This window comes from Sciurus vulgaris (assembly GCF_902686455.1).
Source record: "Sciurus vulgaris genome assembly, chromosome: 18".
Classification (NCBI taxonomy): Eukaryota; Metazoa; Chordata; class Mammalia; order Rodentia; family Sciuridae; genus Sciurus; species Sciurus vulgaris.
Window position 1 is genome coordinate 26,612,502 of NC_136479.1, and position 25,437 is coordinate 26,637,938.

Consider the following 25,437-nt stretch of genomic DNA (forward strand, 5'->3'; position numbering starts at 1 on the left):
TATAAATAGGTTATTTCAGATATTTGTTATAGAGACAGAAAGTCGACAACACATAAGAACAAAGCTGACAACACATAAGAACAAAGCTTTCCCACAAGGTGGAAGCTAAACAGGTACCAGCTTCAACCAGACTGATATAAACTGTCAAGTGAAACCCCCAGAGCAGTAACTAAGAAAATAACAAATACAGTAACAGAAACAAGAGAATAAATGGCTGGGGATACAGTTGGTGAGAGAGCACTTGCCTAGCATGCACAGGGCCCTGGGTTCCATCCCCAATACTAAAAAAAGAAAAGAAACAAGGAAATTAAAATTAAAATTTTCTGTTAGAAAATACTCTAGACTTAACACAAAAGAAGACAGTAATGGAAAAATAGAGGAAAGGTAAAAGTTAACAGAACAAAGATAATGGGAAAGCACCAGAGGTCTTCTACTAAAATGTTTTTTTACAAAGTTTGGTACAAGGCCAGGTGCAGTCTGTAATCCCAGTGGCTCAGGAGGCTGAGGCAGGAGGATTTTGAGTTCAAAGCCAGACACAGCAAAAGCAAGGCGTTAAGCAACTCAGTGAGACCTTGTCTCTAAATAAAATACAAAATAGGGCTGAGGGTGTGGCTCAGTGGTCGAGGGCCCCTGAGTTCAATCACTGGTACCAAAAAAAAAAGTTGGGTTCAGTGGCCACACCCATAAGGTCCAGGCAAGAAATTCAGGGCCAGCTAGGGCAACTCAGCGAGATCCTATCTCAAAATAAAAAAATAAAAAGGGCTGTGGGAGGAGCTCAGTACTAAAGCACCCCTAGGTTCAACCCCCAGTTGAAAAAAAAAAAAAAAATCTTTAAAAGTTTTCTATCTTAATCATGCATTAATTTTCACAATAACTAATAAGATCTCTTCCAAGACAGCATGTGAACTCAGTAATGATTACCAAATGATTGCACGCTGGTGAAGAATCTGAACTTTGATCACATGAGAATCTAAAAGAACTCCAAAGAACACACTTTAAAGCAAAGGCATTGTTCCAAATCCTGACTGTTCTCAAGCGTCATAATGACCCTCTGTGAAAGTTCCAAGCCCAATCACAAGAGTGTATGATTCCAAGTATCAACTCACTAAACCAGGACACCGGTATTTTCAAAACGATCTAACAAAAAGGAGAAAATGATCATTTCAAATTGCTGCAGTGTCATGTAATGGGCCATACTGCAGAAAGGGCAGAAACACAAAGGGAAAGAGTCTGGTTTTCTCAGGAATAAATATTATGGACTTTAATAACATCAAATTGACACTCTCTTCAAGGCAGGTGGCCCCATAAGACAGTGCCTGGGATATACACCAACCCAGACCCACAGAGCTAAGATGGACAGACTAGATGAACAAGCCAGCCAGGTCCCACACTGGTGGGCTATGGACAGAGGTCAGGGTTGGACTTGAGGAGATACAGGGTGGAATTCAGCTTGCATCAATTCCCAGCTGTGTGGGCTAGCAAGCAGCCACTTCCGAGCTTTCCCTGGTAACCCATAATGTGGGCACAAGGGTGCACTCACCACCCTGGCCAGTCAGGACCATTCACACCTTGGATACAGCAACAACCCCTTATGGGCTCCTTGAATGTCACTCACTCCCTGTTCTAACCCTTCTGGCACAAAACTACTTTACTGTGGGGTTCTTGGCTCACAAGAACCACCTCAGAATTAAATGAGACGGTAGAAGTAGATTAACTAGCAAAAAGAAAACATTCAATAAATGTTTCTGGTTTCCTTCCAGATTTATTATGCTGAAATTCAAAAATATTTTGCAAATCCACCAATTAAAACAGTACTAAACTGGGCACTGTGGCATACGCCTGTAATCCCAGCAGCTTAGGAGGCTGAGGCAGTGCCACACACCTATAATCCCAGTGACTCAGGAGGCTGAAGCAAGAGGATCACAAGTTCAAGACCAACCTCAGAAACTTATCGAGGCTCTAAACAACTTAGTGAAACCCTCTCTCAAAATCAAAAATGAAAAGGGGGCTGGGGCTGTAGCTCAGTGGTAGAATACTTGCCTCACATGAGTAGGCACTGGCCTCACATTAATTGGCACTGGGTTCAATTCTCAGCATCACATAAATTTTTAAAAAAGAAGGTATTGTGTCCCTCTACAACTTAAAAAAAAAAATTAAATAAAGAAGAGAAATAAGGGTTAGGGATGTTGCCCAGTGGTTAAGCACCCCTGTGTTCAATCCACAGTACAAAAAAAAAAAAAAAAAAACTTAGTATTGCCATGACAGCAGGTTTTCAGTGGCCATCTGGCTTCCCAGGCTGGTCCACAAATGAATGCCTTGTCCAGGTGCCACCTATGGGGCTCACACTCTACTCCTCTTGGGAAAACTGCACCCTGAGAGCAGGGGTACCATTGTCAGAGTTGGGGCTGTAGAGTGCTGGGCAGCTGTTGGGGAACCAAGTGATCCCCAAGGCAGCACTAACCCACTCTGACTCCACACAACACACAAAGGGAAACAGCCAATAAGCAACATTTGAGATTCTTTTGGCTCCAAAATTTTGTCATCCTCTAAGTCAGTAATCCACAAATCAAAACTGAAACTTCAAACATACACTCACACGCACACAAACACACACACACACACACACACACACACACACACACACACTCTCTCTCTCCTTCCTAACATTCTTCTAACAGAATCTTGAGATAGTAATCGCAAAGTCCAAAGCTTTAGGAAGCAAACAGGATCTGCCAATAAACCACACTGCAGCACATGCCTTCCTTTACGCAAACCTTTTGTAAATGCTGACCTACACAGAAGTAACAGCCTGGCAGACCCTCTGCCCAGCACACAGGGACAGGTGTGCTGCAGGCCCCTGCTTCTGTCACCCAGAGGCCAACCCCAGCCCAGCCTGGACCCCACACCATTCCATGCTGGCCCAGGGGAAGAGCTGTATGAAGCACTCAGAGACACCTCATTCCCCCAGTCCAGCCCTCGGGGGGCTCTCCCCATCCCAGCAGAGAGTCCCTCACCATGTAAAGTGCTGTTAGAACCACTGCAAGACATCTGGCATTCTCAAGCAGGGAGCAAGAGTCCTACTGGACTGAATGAATCTTCCGGTGGAATACAGTGAGTGCTCCATGACTATGTGAGACTGCACACCTCAGTGGCCAGCTCATCAGAACATGGTGAAGGTGAGGCCCAGCCAGGGATGGCAGGGAGTCACAGGGCTCCAATCTCCAAACAGCCTGTGGCAGAACCACCTGGTGGGCTTTTTCACCCAAACACAGATGGCTGCCCCTACCTGAAGTCTCTCACCAGGGGGTCTGGGTGGGACCTGAGAACATGCATTCCTCTCTCAAGTGTCCAGGTGCGGCAGCTGCTGCTGGTCATGGTCAGCATGAGAACCACAGTCACAGGGCAAGCAGACAGGAATTGGGGACCTTGCCTAGACACACGCATTGCTTTGACTTATTCACCCAGACTGGGCAAAGACTGGGAAGATGAGCATGGCATTCCAGGGCACAGGCCGCCCACTGAAATAGAAGGAATCAGAGCCAGCAGACGTCAGCTGCTTTCAACGTGCACAGCCCTCCTGGCACTTGGGAAACCAACTCTGCCCTTGACTGGAAACTCCACTAAACTACATTCTGAAATTAACAGGTGTTTTCCGGCAATCCTTGTCATGGCCACGGCTCCAGAAATGAGAATTCAGCCGGGGACACCAAGATGCCCCTCAAACGCAAGAAGCAGTGCTTCTATCTACGGAATTGCCCACGTTAGCCATGGCCTGGCAGAACACCTACGGGTGGCAGACTTGAAACACCTCTGTTCGCTGACCCTAAGGGTTATTTTTCTTTTAATAACTTATTTAATGTAACATGACACTTGAAACAAAAATCACTGTAACCTACAATCTGTAAACACCATATTAATTTTTCTATTACTTCCCACATGCACAAAGCTTTATAATTATGCTGTAAGGACTATTTTTCAAATACCAAGCATGCTTCCACAGATCCACCAAACCACATTTCTCTAAATTTTCTGTGAAAAGAACAAAAAAATGCTTAAGTTTTCATTCAATCACTATTAACATTCCCCCCATTGGATTTTTTTCTCTATATGACTTTTAAATGTGTTTACACTTGTTTCATAAAACACTTCAAACAAAGTACACATTTACCAGTAAATGGATGGAGCTGGAGACTATCATGCTAAGTGAAATAAGCCAATCCCAAAAAACCAAAGGCCAAATGTTCTCTCCGATATGCAGATACTGATTCACAAAAGGGTGGGGGAATAGAAGCTTACTAGATTAGACAAAGGGGAATGAAGGGAGGGGAGGGGGATGGAAATAGGAAAGACAGTAGGATGGATCTGACATCACTTTCCTATGTTCATATATGAATACACGACCAGTGAAACTCCACATCATGTACAACCACAGAGAGGGAAGTTATACTCTAAATATGTATAATATGTCAAAATACACTCTACTGTCATGCATAGCTAAAAAGAATAAAAGTAAAAAATAAAAAACCATAAAGTACAGAAAATACCAGAATCTATGTACCTAGCACCAAGATCAAACTGAAAACAATAATTTGCCACACCCCCCCCCCGCAAAAAAAATAATAAAATGTTATAGCTGTGCATTGGCCCTTCCCTGATTCAAGGACCACCATCCAGAATTGATGCTGGCATTCCCAAGCAGGTCCTCCTGCTCCTCCACATAAATGTCCAGCAAATGAACACAAATACTATATTTAATTACACGTAATAAAAATAACTGCTGGGCATGGTGGCACATGCCTGAAATCCCAGCAGCTCAGAAGGCTGAGGCAGGAGGATCACGAGTTCAAAGCCAGCCTCAGCAACTTAGTGAGGCCCTAAGCAACTTAGCAAGACCCTGTTTCTAAATAAAATATAAAAAAAGGGCTGGGGGTGTGGCTCAGTGGTTAAGCACCCCTGGGTTCAATCACTGGTACCAAATAAATAAATAAAACTATTTACCTCCATTTTTTAAAATTTTTTCTTTTAGTTGTCAATGGACCTTTATTTTATTGGTTTGTTTGTTTGTATGCAGTGCTGAGGATAGAATCCAGGGCCTCACACATGCCAGGCAAGCCCTCTACCACTGAGCCACAACCCCAGCCCACCCCCACTGGTTTTTAAAACTTTGTATACTGTGCACATAGAGAAAAGTCCACATATCCAAAACCACTGGCTCCATGAATTCCTTAATGCACACAGCAGTGAAAGATCCCAAGTGAAGAACGTGACCAAAACGAACACCCAACACTGCCATGTTCTCTTCGGCAGTCCCCCCCAAAGTCACCACTGCCTTCTCACACCACAGGCAGCTCATGGGTTGCCTACTACATAAGTGGAATCACAGCATCCCTGTTCCGATCTCTCCACACAGTGAGATGGCTTATGGAGACATCGAGTCACTGCACACAGCTGCAGACTATCCCTCCTCGTTCCTGTGCAGTCCGCTGCGTGGCTGTGCCACCACCATTCGTTCATTCCACCGGGGGCCAGGCGCCTGCATGGTTCCAGTGTCTGCCTAGACTCCTGGCACTGCTATGAACATTCTAACACATCTCCTGGTGGACATATGCAGGCATTGCTGTTGGGCACAGAGCACAGCCAAAAGTGAAATTGCTGGATCATAGGTTTTGCATATGTTCAGCTTAGTAAATATTTCCAGTTTTTCAAAGTGACGGAGCCAATTTACACTCCCACCAGCGCGCGGCCAGCTGCCTCACCATGAGGCACATGCTCAGCATTTTCTGTCCTTTTCCCAACGTCTGGGAGACAATGCCTCTTCTAACAGTTGTGGCCAGTGAATTCTTGGTTTTATCTCAACCACTTGCCTTTTACATTGCAACCACTGCTCCTTATTCCTATGAAGTTGGGACAAGTTCCCGTGGCAAGTGCAAAACATGTGAGACTTGAGATGAATGTCACTGAGCCACTCGCCTGTCAGCTGTTCTCTCAAGTTGGCATGAAGAATAGCTTCACACACGACATACTGCTGTGTTTATTTTTGGGGGGTGAGGGAGATAACTAGTTCTTAAACACAGGAGTGCTCTACCTCTGAGCTGCACCCCAGCCCTCTTTAATCTTGAGACAGAGTCTCACTAAGTTGCGGGCTGACCTCAAACCTGTGATCCTCCTTCCTCAGCCTCCCAGGGCGCTGGGATTACAGGTAGGCACCACAGTGCCCGGCAAGTTTTAACTCTGCTCTTAGGGTAGATTCTGAGAAACTTTCGCATCTGTTTCCCTGCCAATGCATGTTTTTCCTGACCGTTCCCCCACTCACAGTGGGTAGAACCCAGGACCTTGTGCATGCTGGGCAAGCACTCTACCAGTGAGTCACACCCCCAACCCCCGAGTGGCTGTTGCAGGTCCACAGGAACAAGGTCACATCACATGTAGAAAAACATCAAGACTGTCCTCAGAAATGCTCTTTGGGAAGCACAGGGGTGCCACCCTGGTAATCTAGTGAAGCCATCCTCATGGTGTTAAAAGGACACACTAAAACTGTGGCTTCCCACAGAGGTGCAGAGATACTCTCTAGGAGACCAGACCCTGAGCCAGGCCTTTAGAAACCTACCGCCACCCCCAAAATGTGCTTTTCTCACTTCAGTCAGCAAGCATCCTGTGTGCTGGACCCTCCTTCACCTCTTCAGTCACACGAGTTTCCTCACTGTCCCTCAAAAAGAGCAGACACCTCCCAGCCATGAAGCCATGGCCAGCTGTCTCCTCTGCCAAGGACACTCTGCCCCCACATAGCCACCTTCAAATCTTGGCTCAGCATCACCTTCTCCATGACACTTCATGACACTTGCTTAGGACCTCGCTAAATTGCTGAGGCTAGCTTTCAATCTGCAATCCTCCTGCCTTAGCCTCCTGAGTCACTGGGATTACAGGCATGCGCCACCACACCCAGCTAAAGAAGAACTCGACAATGTAAAGCTGTAGCACACCACATGGACAGCTAACCCACAAAATGAGAAAAGAACACTGTTTGTCTTCTGCAATGGTTTAAGAGCTCTTAACTCGAAGCAAAATATCAATTAACGTCATGAGCTCCCTCAGAGTGCATCAGTACTTACTAGCTGAGGATGTCTGAACCAAATCCTTTCCAGCCTCCACACTCAGCTCAAACACCACTCCAACAGGGAGGTATTTCCAAGCCTAATAAGTCTGTCACTCTTTCTTCATGTTCTCATGACTGGCTTCAGTCTCCCTTCTGAGCCTCCTCAATCTGCCATTCATGGCTTTCTCCCAAATCAGAACATACAAATATGTACAGTTCTGCTTTCCCCTCACCATCAAATGGGAGGGGGGAAGCACACAGCGCCCACACCCACAAAAGGTTTCACAATGGACAAGTGGGTACCCACATGCAAAAGAAGTCAGTAAAATCAGCACACTACAGTGATGCAGCCACATCAATGTTCATAGCAGCTCAATTCACAATAGCTAGATTGTGGAAACAACCAAGATGGCCTTCAATTGACAAATGGATAAAGAAACTGTGGGGCTGGGGAGATAGCTCAGTCGGTAGAGTGCTTGCCTTGTAAGCACAGGGCCCTGGGTTCGATCCCCAGCACCCCAAAAAAAAAAAAAAAAAAAAAAAAAAAAAGAAACCGTGGTACATATACACAATGGAATATTACTCAGCCACAAAGAATAAAATTATGGTATTTGCTGCTAAATAGATGAAGTTGGAAAATATCATGCTAAGTGAAATAGGCCAAGCCCAAAAACCCAAAGGCCAAATGTTTTCTCTGATAAGTGCATGACAATATATAATGAGGGGGGGTGGTAGGGGGAAGAAAAGAATGAAGGAACTTTGAGTGGTGTAGAGGAAAATGGGGTAGGAGAGGGGTGGGGGGGACAGAAAGAGAGTAGAATGAAACAGTATTACCCTGTGTATATGTATGATTGATTACATGAATGGTGTGAATCTGCATCATGTACAACCATAGAAATGAAAAGTTGTATGCCATTTATGTACAATGAATCAAAATGCAGTCTGTAAAAATTTTACAGATTTTAATTAAAAGAAAAAAAAAGAAGAAGAAGAAGTCAGGCTCCTACCTCAAACCTTACACAGGAACTGATTAAAAATGCATCAAAGCCAGGCATAGTGGTGCACACCTGAATTCCCAGCAGCTCAGGAGGCTGAGGCAAGAGCATCTGAGTTCAAAGCCAGCCTCAGCAATGGTGAAGCACTAAACAACTCAGTAAGACCCTGTCTAAAATACAAAATAGGGCTGGAGATGTGACTCAGGACTCAGGTGTCCCTGAGTTCAATGCCCAGTACCAAAAAAAAAATGCATCATACACCTAAATGTTAAGAGCTAAATCTACGAGCCGGGTGACTCTCACTCGTTGGGAAGGCGTCCCACGGGACAGTGGTCCCGGAACGCAGGAAACTTTGTGAAGTAGAGCTGCTGGCGAGACGCCCCTCCCCCGGCTGGAGCAGTGAACTCGGACAACTGGGAGCGCCGTAAAGGAGGCCGCTGGGCACAGCGCTGGGACTCGGAGCCACCACTGGGGCTCCGGCGGCTGCCCAGGGGAGGAGTGGCGAGGAGAGCTATGTGGACTCAGGACACCGGGGCCTGCCCTGAGGAGGAGGAGGAGGAGCATGGCCGCTTGGATTCGGAGTGACTGCACCAGAGCTACAGGCGGTTGCCAGAGGAGAAGCTCCGCGGCGAGCTGTTTGGACTCAGAACGACGCTTCTGAACCCCGGGGCCTGCCGTGAGGATGAGGAGGAGGAAGAGGAGCGCGGCCACTTGGATTCAGAGTGACTACACCAGAGCTACAGGCGGTTGCCACAGGAGAAGCTCCGCGGCGAGCTGTTTGGACTCAGAACGACGCTTCTGAACACCGGGGCCTGCCCTGAGGACGAGGAGGAGGAAGAGGAGCGCGGCCGCTTGGATTCGGGGTGACTACACCAGAGCTACAGGTGGTTGCCAGAGAAGGGGCTGCGTGGCGAGCTGTTTGGACTCAGACCACTTCTGAACCCCGGGGCCTGCCCGGAGGAGGAGGAGGAGGAGGAGGAGCGCGGCGGGTCGTTTGGACTCGCAGTGACTGCATTAGCGCTCCAGGCGGCTGCTCAGAGGAGAAGGCGAGTGGTGAGTTGTTTGGACTTAAAGTGACAGCTCCTGAACACAGGGGGGCTGCCTGGAGGAGAAGTGTGGTGGGTCGCTTGGTCTTGAGTGGCCGCACCAGAGCTCTGGGCGGTTGCCCAGAGGACCCGTGCAGCGGGTCACGTGGATTCAGAGCCTCTCAGAGCGACCGCTCCTGAACACCCGGGGGGTTATCTGGAGAAGGAGGAGGAACGGGGAGGGTCACTTCAACTCGGAGTGATTGATTGCCCAGGGCTACGGGCGGTTGGTGGGAGGTGGAGGCACGCAGTGAGTTTCTTGGACTCCTAGTGACCGCACTGGAATACTGGGTGGCTGTCTGGAGGAAGAGGCGTGTGGCGGGTCTCTGGGACTCAGAGCGATTGTACAGGGCCCCAGGTGGCTGCTCAGAGGAGGGGCCGCATAGCCAGGCGATTAGGTGCAGAGCAGGGTCCCAGGATCTAGGAGGCTTCTTGGTGGAAGAGCCGCACAGAGACAGGCTTAGGGAGGAGCGAAGGTTCCAGGCCTGCGGGCAGATTCTCTGAGGAGGGGCAGCCTAAGGAGATTCATCTGCGAAGGGTGAGGCTCCCAGGCCCAGGAGGTAGGGCCGGGCCCCTGGGAACTTTGCAGAGGAAGGCAGCCCAGCCCAGGCAGTAGCTGTAAATTGAGGGGAACCTCTAGGAGGGAACTGACCAGCGAGACCTCCCCACCGGGTGAGTCTTCCCTGCTGGGTGAGGTTTCCCCACAAGGACGGTAAAACCAGAGACTCAGGCCCAAACAGGCCTTGCCTCAGCCCGCAGCCTAGGTCCCCTTTGGATGACCATTGGTCAACAAGTGGAGGCACCTCTGCCCACTAGCAGGGATTATACCCCACCTGAAGGCCACCACTCCTAGAGAGGCAGCTTCCTTGTGGAGCACCGCATTATCAACTTCCTCCAAGACTTCAGCCTACTGAAGGCTAAGGGGGGATATATATAGAAATCTTCAGGGACATTGTAAGTCAATAGAGGAAATCTGCAATATCTCAGCGGTCCTCTGATACCTGAACAATATGAGAAAACAAGGAAAGAAAATGCTGCAAACAAATCTAGATGTTACATCAATAAAACCCAATGACAGCATGGCAGAAGAAATGACAGAAAAGGAGTTCAGAATGTACATAATTAAAATGATCAGAGAAGCAAACGATGAGATGAAAGAGCAAATGCAAGCATTGAATGATCGCACCAATCGACAGTTAAAAGAGCAAATACAGGAAGCAAAAGATCATTTCAATAAAGAGTTAGAGATATTGAAAAAAAACCAAACAGAAATCCTTGACATGAAGGAAACAATAAACCAAATTAAGAACTCCATAGAAAGCATATCCAATAGGATAGAACACCTGGAAGACAGAACCTCAGACATTGAAGACAAAATATTTAACCTTGAAAACAAAGTTGAACAAACAGAGAAGATGGTAAGAAATCATGAACAGAATCTACAAGAACTATGGGATATCATGAAAAGGCCAAATTTAAGAATTATTGGGATTGAGGAAGGCCTAGAGAAACAAGCCAAAGGAATGAACAATTTATTCAATGAAATAATATCAGAAAATTTCCCAAATCTGAAGAATGAAATGGAAAATCAAGTTCAAGAGGCTTATAGGACTCCAAATACACAAAATTATAACAGACCCACACCAAGGCACATTATAATGAAAATACCTAACATACAAAATAAAAACAGAATTTTAAAGGCTGTGAGAGAAAAGAACCAAATTACATTCAGGGGGAAACCAATACGGATATCAGCAGATTTTTCAATCCAGACCCTAAAAGCTAGAAGGGCCTGGAACAACATTTTTCAAGCCCTGAAAGAAAATGGATGCCAACCAAGAATCTTATACCCAGCAAAACTTACCTTCAAATTTGACGATGAAATAAAATCCTTCCATGATCAACAAAAGCTAAAAGAATTTACAAAAAGAAAGCCAGCATTACAGAACATTCTCAGCAAAATATTCCATGAGGAAGAGATGAAAAACAAAGAAGCAAGTCAGCAAAGGGAGGAATTATCCTAAAGGAATTGTCAAATAAAGGAGGAAACAAGTTGTGTCAAACAAATAAATAAATAAAATTTTAAAAATGAACCAAATGACCGGGAAACCAAATCATTTCTCTATAATAACCCTGAATGTTAATGGCCTGAATTCATCAATCAAAAGACATAGACTGGCAGACTGGATTAAAAAGAAAGACCCAACAATATGTTGCCTGCAAGAGACTCACCTCATAGAAAAAGATACCCATAGACTAAAGGTGAAAGGATGGGGAAAAACATACCATGCACATGGACTCAGCAAAAAAGCTGGAGTATCCATCCTCATTTCCGATAATGTGGACTTCAAGCCAAAGTTAGTCAGAAGGGATAAAGAAGGTCATTTCATACTGCTTAAGGGAAGCATAAATCAGCAAGATATAACAATCATAAACATCTATGCCCCAAACAGTGGCTCATCCATGTATGTCAAACAAATCCTTCTCAATTTCAGAAACCAAATAGACCATAACACAATAATACTAGGTGATTTTAACACGCCTCTCTCACCACTGGACAGATCTTCCAGACAAAAATTGAACAAAGAAACCATAGATCTCAATAACACAATCAATAATTTAGACTTAACGGACATTTATAGAATATACCATCCAACCAAGAGCGAATACACTTTCTTCTCAGCAGTTATACATGACAGTAGAATGCATTTTGACACATCATATATAAGTGGAATATAACTTCTCATTTGTCTGGTTGTACATGACAGAGTTACACAGGTCACGTAATCATACATGCACATGAGGAAATAATGTCCAATTCGTTCTACTAAGATTCTTACCTCCATGCCCGCTCTCTTCCCCTTTAGAGCCCTTATTAACAAAGTAACTATTACTTGAACAAAAGTGCTGCAGTACTCCAACAAGTGATTTAATAATTAAGATAGCCATTAAGTGACTAATAGGCAGGTAGTCTATACAGTGTGGGTACGGTGGCCAAAGGAATGATTTGCTTATGGGGTGGGATGGTATGGGACAGTGAAAAGTTTTATCATGCTACTTAGAACAGCATGAGCTTTAAAACTTATGTGTTATTTATTTCTGCAGCATTCCATGTAGTAAATTTTGGCCATGGTTGACCATGGGTAACTGAAACCACAGAAAAAGAAACCACAGATGAGGGGGATTACTATGTCTGTTCTTTGTTCCTGTCCACACCTGAAAACTGTAACTTTGGAAATAAGACAAGGATCTTAATGTGTAGTCTACACTTTGTCTCTTAGTTTGCATGTTCATACAGTACTTTGGAATAAATCTTCCTCACATATACAAAAAAAAAAAAAAAAAAGAGCTAAATCTACAAAACACTTAGCAGGAAAACAGGAGTAAATCCTCATGACCTCGGGTTAGGCAAAGCCTTCTTAGATAAGACACAAAAAGCACAAACAACAATGGGACAAAATAAGCTGTACTTTGTCAAAATTAAAAACTGCCGTGCTTCAAACAACCATCAAGAAGGTGAAAAAAGGAGCTGGGGCTGGGGCTCAGTGGCAGAGCGCTTGCCTGGCATGTGTGAGCGCTGGGTCCTACTCTCAGCACCACATACAAATAAATGAGTAAAATAAAGATCTGTCAATATAAAAAAAATTTTTTTTAACATTTTTAAAAAGAAGGTGAAAAGACTCATATATTGCTGGTGGGAATGCAAATTAGTGCAACCACTATGGAAAGCAGTGTGGAGATTCCTCTGAAATCTTGGAATGGACCCACCATTTGACCCAGTCATCCCACTCTAGGTTTATACACAAAGGACTTTAAATCAGCATACTACAGTGACTCAGTCATATCAATGTTTATAGCAGCTCAATTCGCAATAGCTACACTATGGAACCAAACTAAATGCCCTTTAACAGATGAATGGATTAAAAAACTGTGGTATATATACATAATGGAATATTACTCAGCATTAAAGAAGAATGAAATCATGGCATTTGCCAGTAAAGGGATGGAACTGAAGAATATTATGCTAAGCAAAATAAACCAATCCCAAAGAACCAAAGGTCAAATGTTTTCTCTGATATGTGGATGCTAAACAATGAGGGGGTGGGGGGAGAACAGAGGTATTTAGACAGAGGGGAGCAAAGGGAGGGGAGGGGGCATGGAAGTAGGAATGATAGAATAAATCAAACATTATTACCCTATAAGAATATGTGATTACATGACCTGTGTTAACTCTACATTATGTACAAACAAAAGAATAAGAAGTTACACTCCCATTGATCTATTATGTGTTAAAATGCATTCTACTGTCCTGTATAATTAGATTTTTTTTTTTTTTTTTTTTTTTTGCGGTGCTGGGGATTAAACCCAGGATCTTGTGCTTGCAAGGCAGGCCCTCTACCAACTGAGCTATAGCCCCAGCCCTAGAACAAATATTTTAAAAAGACTCTTAAAAAAGAAAAAGGGGGCTGGGGAGATAGCTCAGTTGGTAAAGTGCTTTGCCTTACAAGCACAGGGCCCTGGGTTCAATCCTCAGCACCACAAAAAAAAAAAAAAAAAAAAAAAAAAGAAAGAAAGAAAGAAAAGAAAAAGGTGCCGGACACAATGGTGCACACCTCTAATCCCAGAGGCTCAGGACGCTGAGACAGGAGGATCCAGAGTTCAAAGCCAGCCTCAGAAAAAGCGAGGCACTAAGCAACTCAGTGAAACCCTGTTTCTAAATAAGATACAAAATAGGGCTGGGGATATGGCTCAGTGGTCAAGTGCCCGAGTCCAATCCTCAGTACCAAAAAAAGGAAGGAAGGAAGGAAGGGAGGGAGGGAGGGAGGGCGAAAGGGAGGGAAGAAAGAAAGAAGGTGAAAAGTGTGGCGCACACCTGTAATTCCAGCAGCTCAGGACGCTGAGGCAGGAGGATCACAAGTTCAAAGCCAGCCTCAGCAATATAGTGAGGCCCTAAGAAACTCAGTGAGACCCTGACTCTATAAATAAAAAGGGCGGGGGATGTGGCTTGGTGGTAGGACACCTCTGAGTTCAATCCCCAGTACCACACACACAAAAAGCAGCATTGACATCGGCTAAACATGAATGAGACTTGACAACATATTGAGTGAAAGAAGCCAGCCACCAAAACCCATACATTATACAATCCTATTTATATGAAATTCCCAGAATAGGCAAATCCCAAGGGGGAAAAAAAGAGTAGTGATTGCCAGGGGATGGGGGAAGGAAGGAACAGAGATAACTGCTAAAGGGTAGGGGCTTTCTTTCTGAGCTCAATGAAGTGTTCTAAAATGTATGGACAGTGAAACAACTCTGGAAATTATACTAAAAGCCATTTAATTGTACACTTCAAATGAGTGAACTGTATACTACACGCACCATATCTCAACAAAGCTGTTGGAAAATATTTGAGCCGGCGTGGTGGTGCACACCTGTAATCCCGGCAACTCAGAAGGCTGAGACAGGAGGATTGCAAGTTTGAGGCAAGCCTCAGCAACTTAGCAAGGCCTTTTCTTGAAAAATAAAAAGGGCTGTGGATGTAGCTCAGTGGTAAAGCACCGCTGGGTTGGATCCCCAGTACAAAAAAAAAAAAAAAAAAAAAGAGGAGGAGGAAATATTTGATAAGCCAGACGTGCCAACACACACCTGTAGAATCTCAGGAGGCTAAGACAGGAGAGTCATCTGAAATGGACAACACAGCAAGAACCCATCTCAAAAAAAGTTGTTGTTTTTGTTTTTGTTTTTTTGATGAATTTACTCTCTTCTCTCCAGTTCTCATGAACACAAACTAATTTATTTTCCTACCACAGCACCAGGTCTACAACCGAGACGGCTGGAAAGTTTGAAGTGAAGCTATCTCTTGAAAGGGGAAAGCACCACCCACCTCTACTCTGAAATCCTTTGGTTGTTCCAGATGCAGATTCCAGTGGGTAGTGTTGCCACAAACACTTCGAGTGGCCACACTCATGCCCCAGGGACCTCTCCGGGTCCATGAAGCTACAAATCAAGGGCTAGAAGCAGTCACTGAATGTTAAGCAACAGAGCAAGAGGGGTGCTTCAGCCCCCTCTTCCTGCTCCTCCCGTGAGCTCCAAGGCAGGGGCGAAGTAATAGTCCTCTGGATAGCCCCACTCCAGAACTTGTACCAAGCTACCCAATGACACCAAAACAGGCTCCATCTCTTACCCACTGCCTTATCAACACCCAAAACCACTGTGAGCAGGGGCAAAGGTCAGATGTGCTCCACTGGTCTGCAAACATCAACAGGTAGTCCCCTCTCCAAAATGAGGGACTTCACTGCAAGAATCAAACAAGAAAACAAGCATATCAAGCACAGGGGCCAGTACCCAAGCTTTTCCTGGTTAATGGGCCTGCAGATCAGACCCAGATCAAAGGACAGGCTGAGCGAGCCACCACAGTTGGTGTTCCCAGAAGGACTGGGCCCCTGGACCTGTCAACAGCATAGTGTGCTCATCAAGGACAAAACCACTCCCAAATTCCCAGCACAATCACAAACAGACCAAGGAGTATCCTGAGGCCCAAGGAAGCACACAGGAACCACATACACACACACAGGCGCACACATAAGCAGGACACACGCCATTTTCAGGCTGGGAGGAAGCTGATTCTTTCCAAGGGAAGTGCGAGCAACCAGACCACAAGAGGGAAAAATCACTAGTGTGCCTAAGACATCACTAAACTAAAGAGCAGGGCTAAAAACGACTCCCTCCCAGATGACTCTGGCTGACTCAATCTGAGGAAAAGGCACAGCAATGGGCCACCAGACCCGGCTTCTCCATGAACCCCCACAGCAGCTTCTGAAAGAACCCATTCAGCCTCAGTCCATGCCTCAAAGCCCTCCAGGCCTCTCATTTTGGGAATGTTTACACAGGGGAAGGCCCAATGACATTTTCCAGAGTTTTAAAGAAAAATTATTTTGGCCAATTTGGGGAATCTTGGAATAACTGACAGAGTAGGAGTTCAAAGTTCCAAAAAAGAATCCTCACCTCTACTTAACAAGACTGAATCAGTTTTCGGTTTGTTGGTTTGTTTCTGTTGTGGTAGTCATTTTTTAAAACCCTCTTCCTAGCTCTGGATGGTTTAGTCTGGAAGTGACTCAGGTTTCCTAGCATCTCCTCACATCCACGTGAAAATATTATAAAATATCTGACAGCATCATATATCTTAACCCTGGTGTGGGCAAAGTGTGGGATCTGCCTTAGCAACCACATTAGGTGCCTCTACTAGAATGCCAAGCAATCACCTGACCCAGAGAGCCAACTGAATCCATCTATGGTAAGAATCACAGGACTAGGGCAAGGTCCCCCCCTTCCACTGCCCTAGGGAATACGACTGACAGAATCCAAGGCCTAGGATGTCAGCCCTAAGGAACCAGGAATTGAAAAAGGTATCTGAGGAAGAGAAATATTTAGTCGGCTTCTCCCCACAACCAAACCTACGCTGAGTCTAGAGACCTAGTTTTCTATGCAAAGAAGCTCGACCCTTATCTGGCATCTAGATACCCCAAAACTCCAACATAGGCTCACCAGGACAAGGAAACTCAGTCTACGCCTCACAAAATGCACAAAGCTCGGGAGAACTGGTTACCCAAGGAGATCTGCACGTGACTCAGTGGGACACCAGCTCTGCCCTACACCCCACTGTCCAAACTGAGCCGTGTGCTTTAGGGAACACAGAACACAGCAAAAGCCCAGAGGCCAGTGACCAATAACTGCCCTGAATTAACATGCTCCTTCATTACAGCTTTCTTGTGTTAAAGCACATTCCCATCCTAGAAGAGAGATGCATGTCACAATGGTCCTAGGCTGTAAGGATGAGAAGAGTCCTATGCCACCATGTCACCATCAGGAGAGCCAGCTGAAGGGCAAAGTTCCATGCCAGTAAAAGCTGATGAGAGTGGTTACTGCAGCTAAAGGAAGTCAGGATGGTGAGGTGCAGGAAGCTGGCCAGTGTGACAACGGCCAGGAGGGAACATCGGCACATTCCCCAGCTGCAGCCGGACACTGCCACTGACCAGAACATGCCTCATTTTCCTCACTATAAAGCAGGGCGAGAGCTGGGGATATAGCTCAGTTGGTAGAGTGCTTGCCTCGCAAGCAGAAGGCCCTGGGTTCAAATCCCCAGCACCACAAAAAAAAAAAGCAGGGCAAGATGCAACATCTCACAAAAAAAAAAAAAGCAGGGCAAGATGCAACATCTCACAACAGTGGTGAGGCCCAAACTGTTTTCCAGATATAGAACCAAGGACAACACGTGGCACTCAGTCAGTCTCCAAGAGCTAGGTGTCAGAACAACTCCCATTGCTGCAGAGGGCACAGCTCTCACTTGGCATCCCAGGAGGCAGAAGATGGAGTGTTCCTACTCACTAGCTAGCACTGGGGTGGGGAAGGTGCTGCCTACACACATCATGACTGAACACTAAACCTCTGCAGAACTGACACAAGAGTCTCTCCTTTCCCATCTCCACCGGGCAGCACAGTAAACCCAAACTGCACACTGGGTCCCAGCCTCCCCTTCTCCCTTGCTGCTGACCCGCAGTCCTGAAATCGTACTCAGTGCCTGCCTCAAGGACTCAAGCCTACTCATCTCCTCTAAGAAAGAAGAGCAGTGCCTGGTACCCCTCTGGAGCTGGGAACCAGGAGCCTGGAGGGGAAGTGCTGAAGGTACTTAGCTGTGCAAAGCTGATGTTCATCCAAGCCTGCTTCACATGGCTTTCACAAAGGGGTGCTTTCAACAGCAGGGAGGTGCGTGCCATCCCTCCTGCATCCCAAAGGTGCCATGGCCTGAGGGTCTGGGTCCTCCTGCCTACAGTGTCCCCAGGAGCCACTCAAACAGCTGGCTCCAACCAAGCCCAATGCCTCAAAAGGTGTAAGCCAGAGGGACACTCCTGCTCATTAACCAAGGGACAATTCATTCTAGCGGAGGATACAATCAGACACATGTTACTGTAAGCACATCCCCCTCCAAGTAACTCCAATGTAGACTGGAGACAGGATCCTTTGTAGCTACCTTTACTTATCATCTAGTGTTTTCCCAAAAAATCTTTGTATTGTGAAATGTATTACACACGTACAGAAAGGGATATAAAATTTCTATGGGAAGACTGGGGATGAAGTCTAATGGTAGAGCTCTAGTCTAGCATAAATGAGGCCCTGGGTTCAATCACCGGCATGAAAAAAAAAAATTCTACTGGCAGTTGAACAAAATTATACTTCAAACCCATGTGTAACCAACATGAAATATAATGACCTCTGGCACCCAGAAACCACTCTTGTACTGTATCCCTTATAGATCAGACCTTCTTTCTCCTACCAGATGTGACCACTGGCCTAATTTTTATGGTATCATTTATAGTTTAATCACCCCTGTAAGCACACCCACACAACCGACTCTATTTCATACGTTACAGAAATTGAAGTCTCACAGTTTGTATTTTTTGTGCCAGATATTTTTTCTACATCCTCACTCTGGGGGAAGGGGACCCAGTCTCAGATTTATATAAGAAGGTACAGAAGGGAACATCTCTCAGGTCATCAAAGGACATCTCTCCAGCTCTAAAAGCCTAATAATTTTGTTTGCCAAGAAACACACACAACTGATAACATGGTCACCTCTAGGGTATGGAATTAGTTTGGTGGGAGATGGACAGGGAAGAGAGAGGTGAGGGAGACTACGTCTTTTGTACCAAAAAAGTGCAAGAGTGAGGACAATTTTTATATGGATTCCACTGGGAGAACCGTTTCTGGAAAAAGTGGCAAGAGCATCTTAACTCAAATTTTATCACACCAGCATTTTAGAAATACAAATATTACATTCCTTGCTGCATAATTACACAGACATTAAATAGAAAATTTCAAAAACTACTTAGCAGTGCAGAAAATCATCATCTGAAAGGAACAGACTAAGAAAGTACATCCGGGACACAGGAACAAGAACTACAGAGCAAGTCCACAGGAAGAAAGGAAAGGCACCGAGTGGACAGCTATGCTAATGTGGTGGCAGGGTGGCTGAGGTGCCCTCACCAACGCTGCATTTATGGCTACATCACTTATATGACATTTTCTCAAAGCACCAATTCACATACTGCAATAAAACTGTACTACATCTGACCTCAACTCATTTGTGAGACTCCTGGTAGACTACACTTCCCAGCAGAAACCAGGCTTTGGAAGACTGTGGGGGTACAAAATCTCACTGCCCTTCGGAGCCACAGAAAACCCCAACTTCCTCCAGTCCACACAGAACTTCCCTGGGCTAGCCAAACTGCACGTCATTTCACTTTAGATCTGCTAAACACAAACTTCGAAACGTGCAGGGAGCTAAAAAGATCCCCAAACACCTACCCACAACCCAACAGCAAAATGCCTTCAACAGCTGCCCACTGCATGACCACAGAACACAGCATGACATATGGATCCAGGAGAACCCCAGGGGCCCCACCTGAGAGTTTGATACTGACATGTATCCCAAGACACTTTTTAAGGAACTTCTCCCCCTTAACTCGGATTATGATTTTTAGTGGTTCCATAAGAAAAACACAGAAAGTGTGAGTCAGAGGACAGCAATGCCCCGCTGGGCCCTACCTGCAGCCTCCCAGGCTGTGTGGGGTCTGCACCTTGGGCTCCTGACAGCACCGCAGGCCCTGGGAAGCTGCATCCAACACCTGCCCACCCAGGCACACAGGATGGCAAACATCTCTTTTTGTACTTCACTTTTCTCAGGAACGAAAAATAATACCAAAACAGAATTCCCCCACCCAGAACACATCATTTTCTTGCTAACCGCAAATTCTGGCAAAATCAGTTCTACATAATAGTGATTCAGTTAGTTCCTCTTTCTTCAAATGGACACATTTTACCTTGCAAATTGTGTCTGGGGGGTTGGGGAGCACTGGCACAGGTTAAAGACCAACAATTCAAACTTTAAAATACCCAAGTAACCAAATTAAAATGTGATCCAATCATTTAAAAAAAATAAAATAAAATGCAGTTCTCTTCAAACATTTAAGCCCCTTTTCCAGCCGATATTTATTCTAGATACAGGGAGGTGAAGAAAAACAAGTTTCTGTCCATCAGATGTTCAAATTAAAAATGTGTAAAATAGGGGCTGGGGAGATAGCTCAGTCAGTAGAGTGCTTGCCTTGCATGCACAAGGCCCTGGGTTCGATCCCCAGCACCACAAAAAAAAAAAAAAAAAGTGTAAAATAGGGCTGTGGCCTACAGGAAGAACACTTGCCTAGCACCTATGAGGCACTGGGTTCGATCCTCAGCACCACATAAAAATAAATTAATTAAATTAAATTAAGGTATTGTGTCCATCTATAATTAAAAAAAAAAAAAAAGTCCTTGCCAAATTTAAAAAAAAAAAAAAAAAAAGTGTGTAAAATACAGGGAGCAGGATGCACAGGTTTTTCTCCCTTAACATGAACAGTTGTCTGAGGCATAATTTAATCACTGTAAACTACATAAATCTTAAGTGACAGCCCAATGAATTGTGACAAATATATACATCCAAAGAAGGGGAACAACAGCATGGGTGAGGAACTCTAAGTCAAGGGTGTGAGAGCCTGGGGGAGAAGGAAAGGACAGGCCAGCTGGGTAGGAGCTTGGTGGCAGCAAAGCCCTGGGACCTGACCACATAGAACACAAGGATCCCCCAGCTTCCAGCTGAATGGAATGTATGGAATGCCATCAAGAGAGCCACACCAACACAAGCGAGGCGTGATTCTCCCTGATTTTCAAGATTAAACTTAGGTCTGCAGGATTGTAGGAAGCAGCGCTAGGACACACAGTGGTAACTTGCATATATTTTTTTGTGCGTTATGCAGTTGCAGATCAGATCTGATGATCAAGGACACAGACCACACTCTTTGTTCTATTCTAAGTCACAACAGCTGAGCTTCAGAACTCTGAATGGTCCTGCAATGGACTCACCCTGCACCCGCAGAACAGGATGCTATGTGGTGAAGCTACTCACAAGGAAAAGAACTGCTACAAATAAAGGGGGAAAGGCGGCCCTGTAGTAAAATGGGCAAAAGAGAAATAGCCAAGTCAGAGACACCAGACAACAAAATAATACAAAAAAAAAAAAAAAAAGAAATTAACCGTGCTCAATCAATAAAATACAAACTAAATCAAAAATAAAAACTTTTTTCTACATTCAAAGGGAGTTTTTTTAAAATGATATTTAGCTAGGCATGGTGGTGCACTCATGTAATCTCAGCAACTCAGTGAGATCCTGTATCAAAAATAAAAATAAAAAGAGGGCTGGGGAGGGCTCAGTCAGTAGAGTGCTTGCCTTGCAAGCACAAGGCCGTGGGTTCGATCCCCAGCACCAAAAAAAATTAAATAAGTAAATAAAAATAAAAAGAGCTATGGATGTAGTTCAGTGGTCATGCCTGTAATCTCGGTGACTCAGTAGGCTGATGCAGGAAATGGCAAGTTGAAGGCCTGCCTGAAAAACTTATTAAGATCCTCAACTACTCACCCTCAGCTACTCAGTGAGACTCTGTCACAAAATTAAAAACAAATAAAAATAAAAAGGGCTAGGGATGTAGATCAGTAGTAAAGTGCCCCTAGGTTCAATTTCCGGTACAAATTTTTTTAATTGTTTAATTTGTTCATTTGTACATAGTGCTGAGAACCAAACCCAGTACCTCACACATGGTAGGCAAGTGCTCTACCACTGACTCACAATCCCGGCCCCTCCAGTACAAATTTTTTTAAAAATTTTTTAAAAAAACAAGGAGTGGGGGCTGAGGATATAGCTCAGTTAGTAGAGTGCTTGGCTCACATGTACAAGGCCCTGGGTTCAATCCCCAGCACCGCAAAAAAAAAAAAAAAAAAAAAAAAACAAAAAAAAAAACACCTATGACTGAGAAAGTCTTCTCCAAGGGCATCTTCCAACAGCAGGGAGGATAACAGATTCCAAAGATGTTCATATCCTAATCCTTGTGACTGTTAGGTTTGCAGGGTAAAGGGAATTCAGGTTGCAGTGAAAATGAGGTTGCTAATCAGCTGACATGAAATTAGGGAGATTATCCTTGATTACTAGATGACCCAATGTAATCATAGGAGTCCTTAAAAGTGGGAAACGAGACAAGAGAAGAGAACCAGAGAAGGGGTAGCATGAGAGATTTGGCACAATTTTGCTGGAGAAAGGAGACCATCAGCCAAGGAATGCAGGTGCCTCTGGAAGTTGGAAAGGCAGGAAGGAAACAGATTCCATCTGGACTTTGGCCTGGTGGAACTTCTTTTAGACCAGTGACCTCCAGAACTGTGAGATGCTTAAGTCACTAAGTTTGCAGTAATTTTTATAGACTCAACAGAAAATGAATTTACTAGCTTCAGGAAATGGCAGATATGTACAAGTATTTCTTTTTCCTTTTGTTTTGTTTTGTTTTTTTGTTTTTTCCTTTTTGGTAGTGGGAATTGAACCCAGGGGCACTTTACTACCAAGCTACATCCCCAGCCCTTCTCTTAAATTTTGAGACAGGGTCTTGCTAAGTTGCTGAGGCTGGTCTCAAACTTGCATTCTCCTGTCTTAGCCTTCCAAGTCATTAGGATTACAAGATGTGTCACAGTACCCAGCAAGGAGCATAAATTTCTGAGTACATATAAAATATAAAAATAAAACTGAAAAAAATCCATCCTGAACTGAAAACTCCACAGTTACTTCTCTGGAGAAAGAAGGAGTTGACAGCAACTGAAGAGGGGCTTTTACTTGAACTGCAATGTTCTATATTATTTTGAAGAAAATGTGTTCATCCATGTATTGCATAATTGAACATTATGTTTTTAAGAAAGGAGTTATCCTCAGAGCACTCACAGCTTACACTTCAAATAATCATAACATGATAAGACTCAAGAAATGGAAACTACATTAAGCACTACAATCTTTTCTATGCATCCCAAAGGCTGTACAAAGATGGCGATCTCACAGTCCACATATGAATATCATCAGTGGCTTTGGTGGTATAGGCAGAAGACACAGAAGAGAAAATTAACTATACACCCATAAAACAAAGTACTTCTGTAAGAAATCAAAAGAACTTTGAAGAAGTATGGAACATATGCATATTATCACTAGTTTTCAAAGGCTCAGATTTCCTGACCCAAGTCCACCCAGCAGGGTCCCACTAAGATACACTCCATAGCACTACCCACTTTGGGCAAGTCACTACCTTTGGGTTAGTTTTCCCAAGGTAAAAATGGTTTGCTGTATTACTTCACCTCCCTGACAGGATGAGTGCCAGGAATCAAATGGAAATGAAGGGACAGCCTATGACCCAGAAGGCTGTGAATTCCACTTTTAGACCCAATTGACTAAAAGAATGCTGGGTAAGTGGTGAAGCAGTACACGGTGGAGTGTGACATTGCTATGGACAAAATGAGCCCTCCTGATACAATCACCACCACCCCAAGGAAGGACAACTACCTGTTGGAATTCCAGGCAAAGTCAAAAAGAAAACAGCTCCAAGGGAGTCCAGAGCTCAAGCTATCAGCAAATCACATCATAATGGCAGTCATTAAGTGAGTCCAGTATGAAACACCTATGGCACTCCCTCTATTTGCAAAGAGATTACAGAATTACCTCCCCTGCAGACACTGAATGTCCTCACAAGTCAGGTAAAAGCAAGCTCCCAGTCCAGTTCAGGCACAGCCACCCCAGGGGTCCAAACTAGGGCCCTGGTATAGGTGGGCCCACACTAAGATCCAACATATGACCTCATGAACATCATCAAGAGGTGTCACATGCTTCCCCTGACAAAGACTCGAGGAAGAGGGAAAAAAATAACCAAAGGCTATTCTGGCAGGGCGATCAGCCTAGACTTGGGTGGGGGGGGGTTGTTTTTTTCAGTACTGGGAGCTGAATGCAGGAATACTTTACCACTGAACTACATCTCCAGCCCTTTTTACTTTGAGACAGGGTCTCCCTAAGTTGCTTAGGGTCCTCGCTAAGTTTCTGAGGCTGGTCTGGTACTTGGGATCCTCCTACCTCAATCTCCCCAGTCGCTGGAATTAAGGACTGGCGCCAGGCTGCATTTGACCATTAACTGACGTAAAGACCCCTAGTTGACCGGCCTACGCCCCCGTGTAATTCCAGTGGCTGGGGAGGACCGCAAGTTTAAAGTCAGCCTCAACAACTTAGCGAGATCCTGTCTCAAAATTAAAATTTGAATTAAGAACTTGGGCTCAGTGGTAAAGCGCCCCTGGGTTAATCCCTGGTACCAAAAAAAATTTTTAAAGACCCCAAGTCAAATGTAGTCTCGCCATTTCTTCCCCGGGCTTTCTCGCTGCTCCCCCTGCCCTTCCCCTAGGGAAGAACCCGTCTCCTAAACCTCCAAAACTCACTCATCTGGACCAGCTTCTCGGTGACACAGCCAAAGCCGGCCAGGCCGAGCCCCCAAAGTCGCCCCGCCAAGGATAGTACCTCCCGCCAGCACCACCTGCAGCCTACACAGAGAAGTGGTCACAGGAAGGGACACCCAAAACAAGGGTCGTCCTGCTAAACTCAGACACGAACATAATCCCTCAGAGGAACGCCGGCCGCACCTCTGCACGCTCCAAGGAGAAACCCGGGTCCCGCGCCGGAACCCTCCCCAGCCAAGCGCTGACCGAGAGCTGAGGACCGCGAGCGTCGCCTTCCTCAGCGGCGGGACGCGGAGATACGGCCCAAAGGACCCCAAGCGGGGCGAGCGAAGCTGTGCTCCACCAAGGGGCAAAGAGCCCTGGACGCGAGGCGCTGGCAGGTATGGCCCGGGACAGGTGGCCCCGCTGCGGCGCGCCGCTCTCCAGAGCGGGAAGGGGAGCGGGCAGGAAGTGACCCGAGCGGCCCGGCGACAGTCACAGAGGGTCTCGGAGGCGCACCAAGGACAGGGCCCGCACCGTACCTGCCGCCAAGGGATCCGCCTCCTCCTCAGCCTCCGCCTCAGATGCCGCCGCAGGCAGCGGGTCCATAGCGCGGCCAGTCATGTGAGCCCGCTCGCCCACGTGACTTCCTCCCGCGCCCGCCGGCAGCCTTCCCGCGCCCCGCCCCGCCGGGCTCTCCCCGCCCACAAGCGAGAGGGACACGCCCTCGATCCGCCCGGTCGCGCCAGGCTCAGCGTGGCCACGCCCCTTGTCGGTCTCACCCCGCCCATCAACCGCCCTTGCAAGGCCTTGCCCCGCCTCATGGCCCCGCCTCGGCCACGTGGCCCCGCGTGGCTGGAGCTCCGCAGCCTCTGTCCGAGCTCTCAGCTAGCAGTTT

General features: G+C 45.7%; 1 protein-coding gene across 3 annotated transcripts in view; it reads right to left on the reverse strand.

Annotated features, from left to right (window-relative positions):
• Window positions 1-25,210, reverse strand: part of SNX8 (sorting nexin 8) — a gene marked incomplete at its 5' end in the record, with an annotated part of 54,525 nt that extends 29,315 nt beyond the window's left edge. Inside the window, one exon of one of the 3 annotated variants that reach the window (XM_079120638.1) lies at window positions 25,082-25,210. In XM_079120638.1, the coding sequence (XP_078976764.1) occupies window positions 25,082-25,163 (82 nt within the window). Of the gene's footprint in view, window positions 1-3,014; window positions 3,740-19,772; window positions 19,957-25,081 lie in introns of those variants that run through there. The other 2 variants (XM_079120637.1, XM_079120639.1) reach the window with 2 other exon arrangements.
• Between the last annotated feature and the right edge of the window lie 227 nt (window positions 25,211-25,437).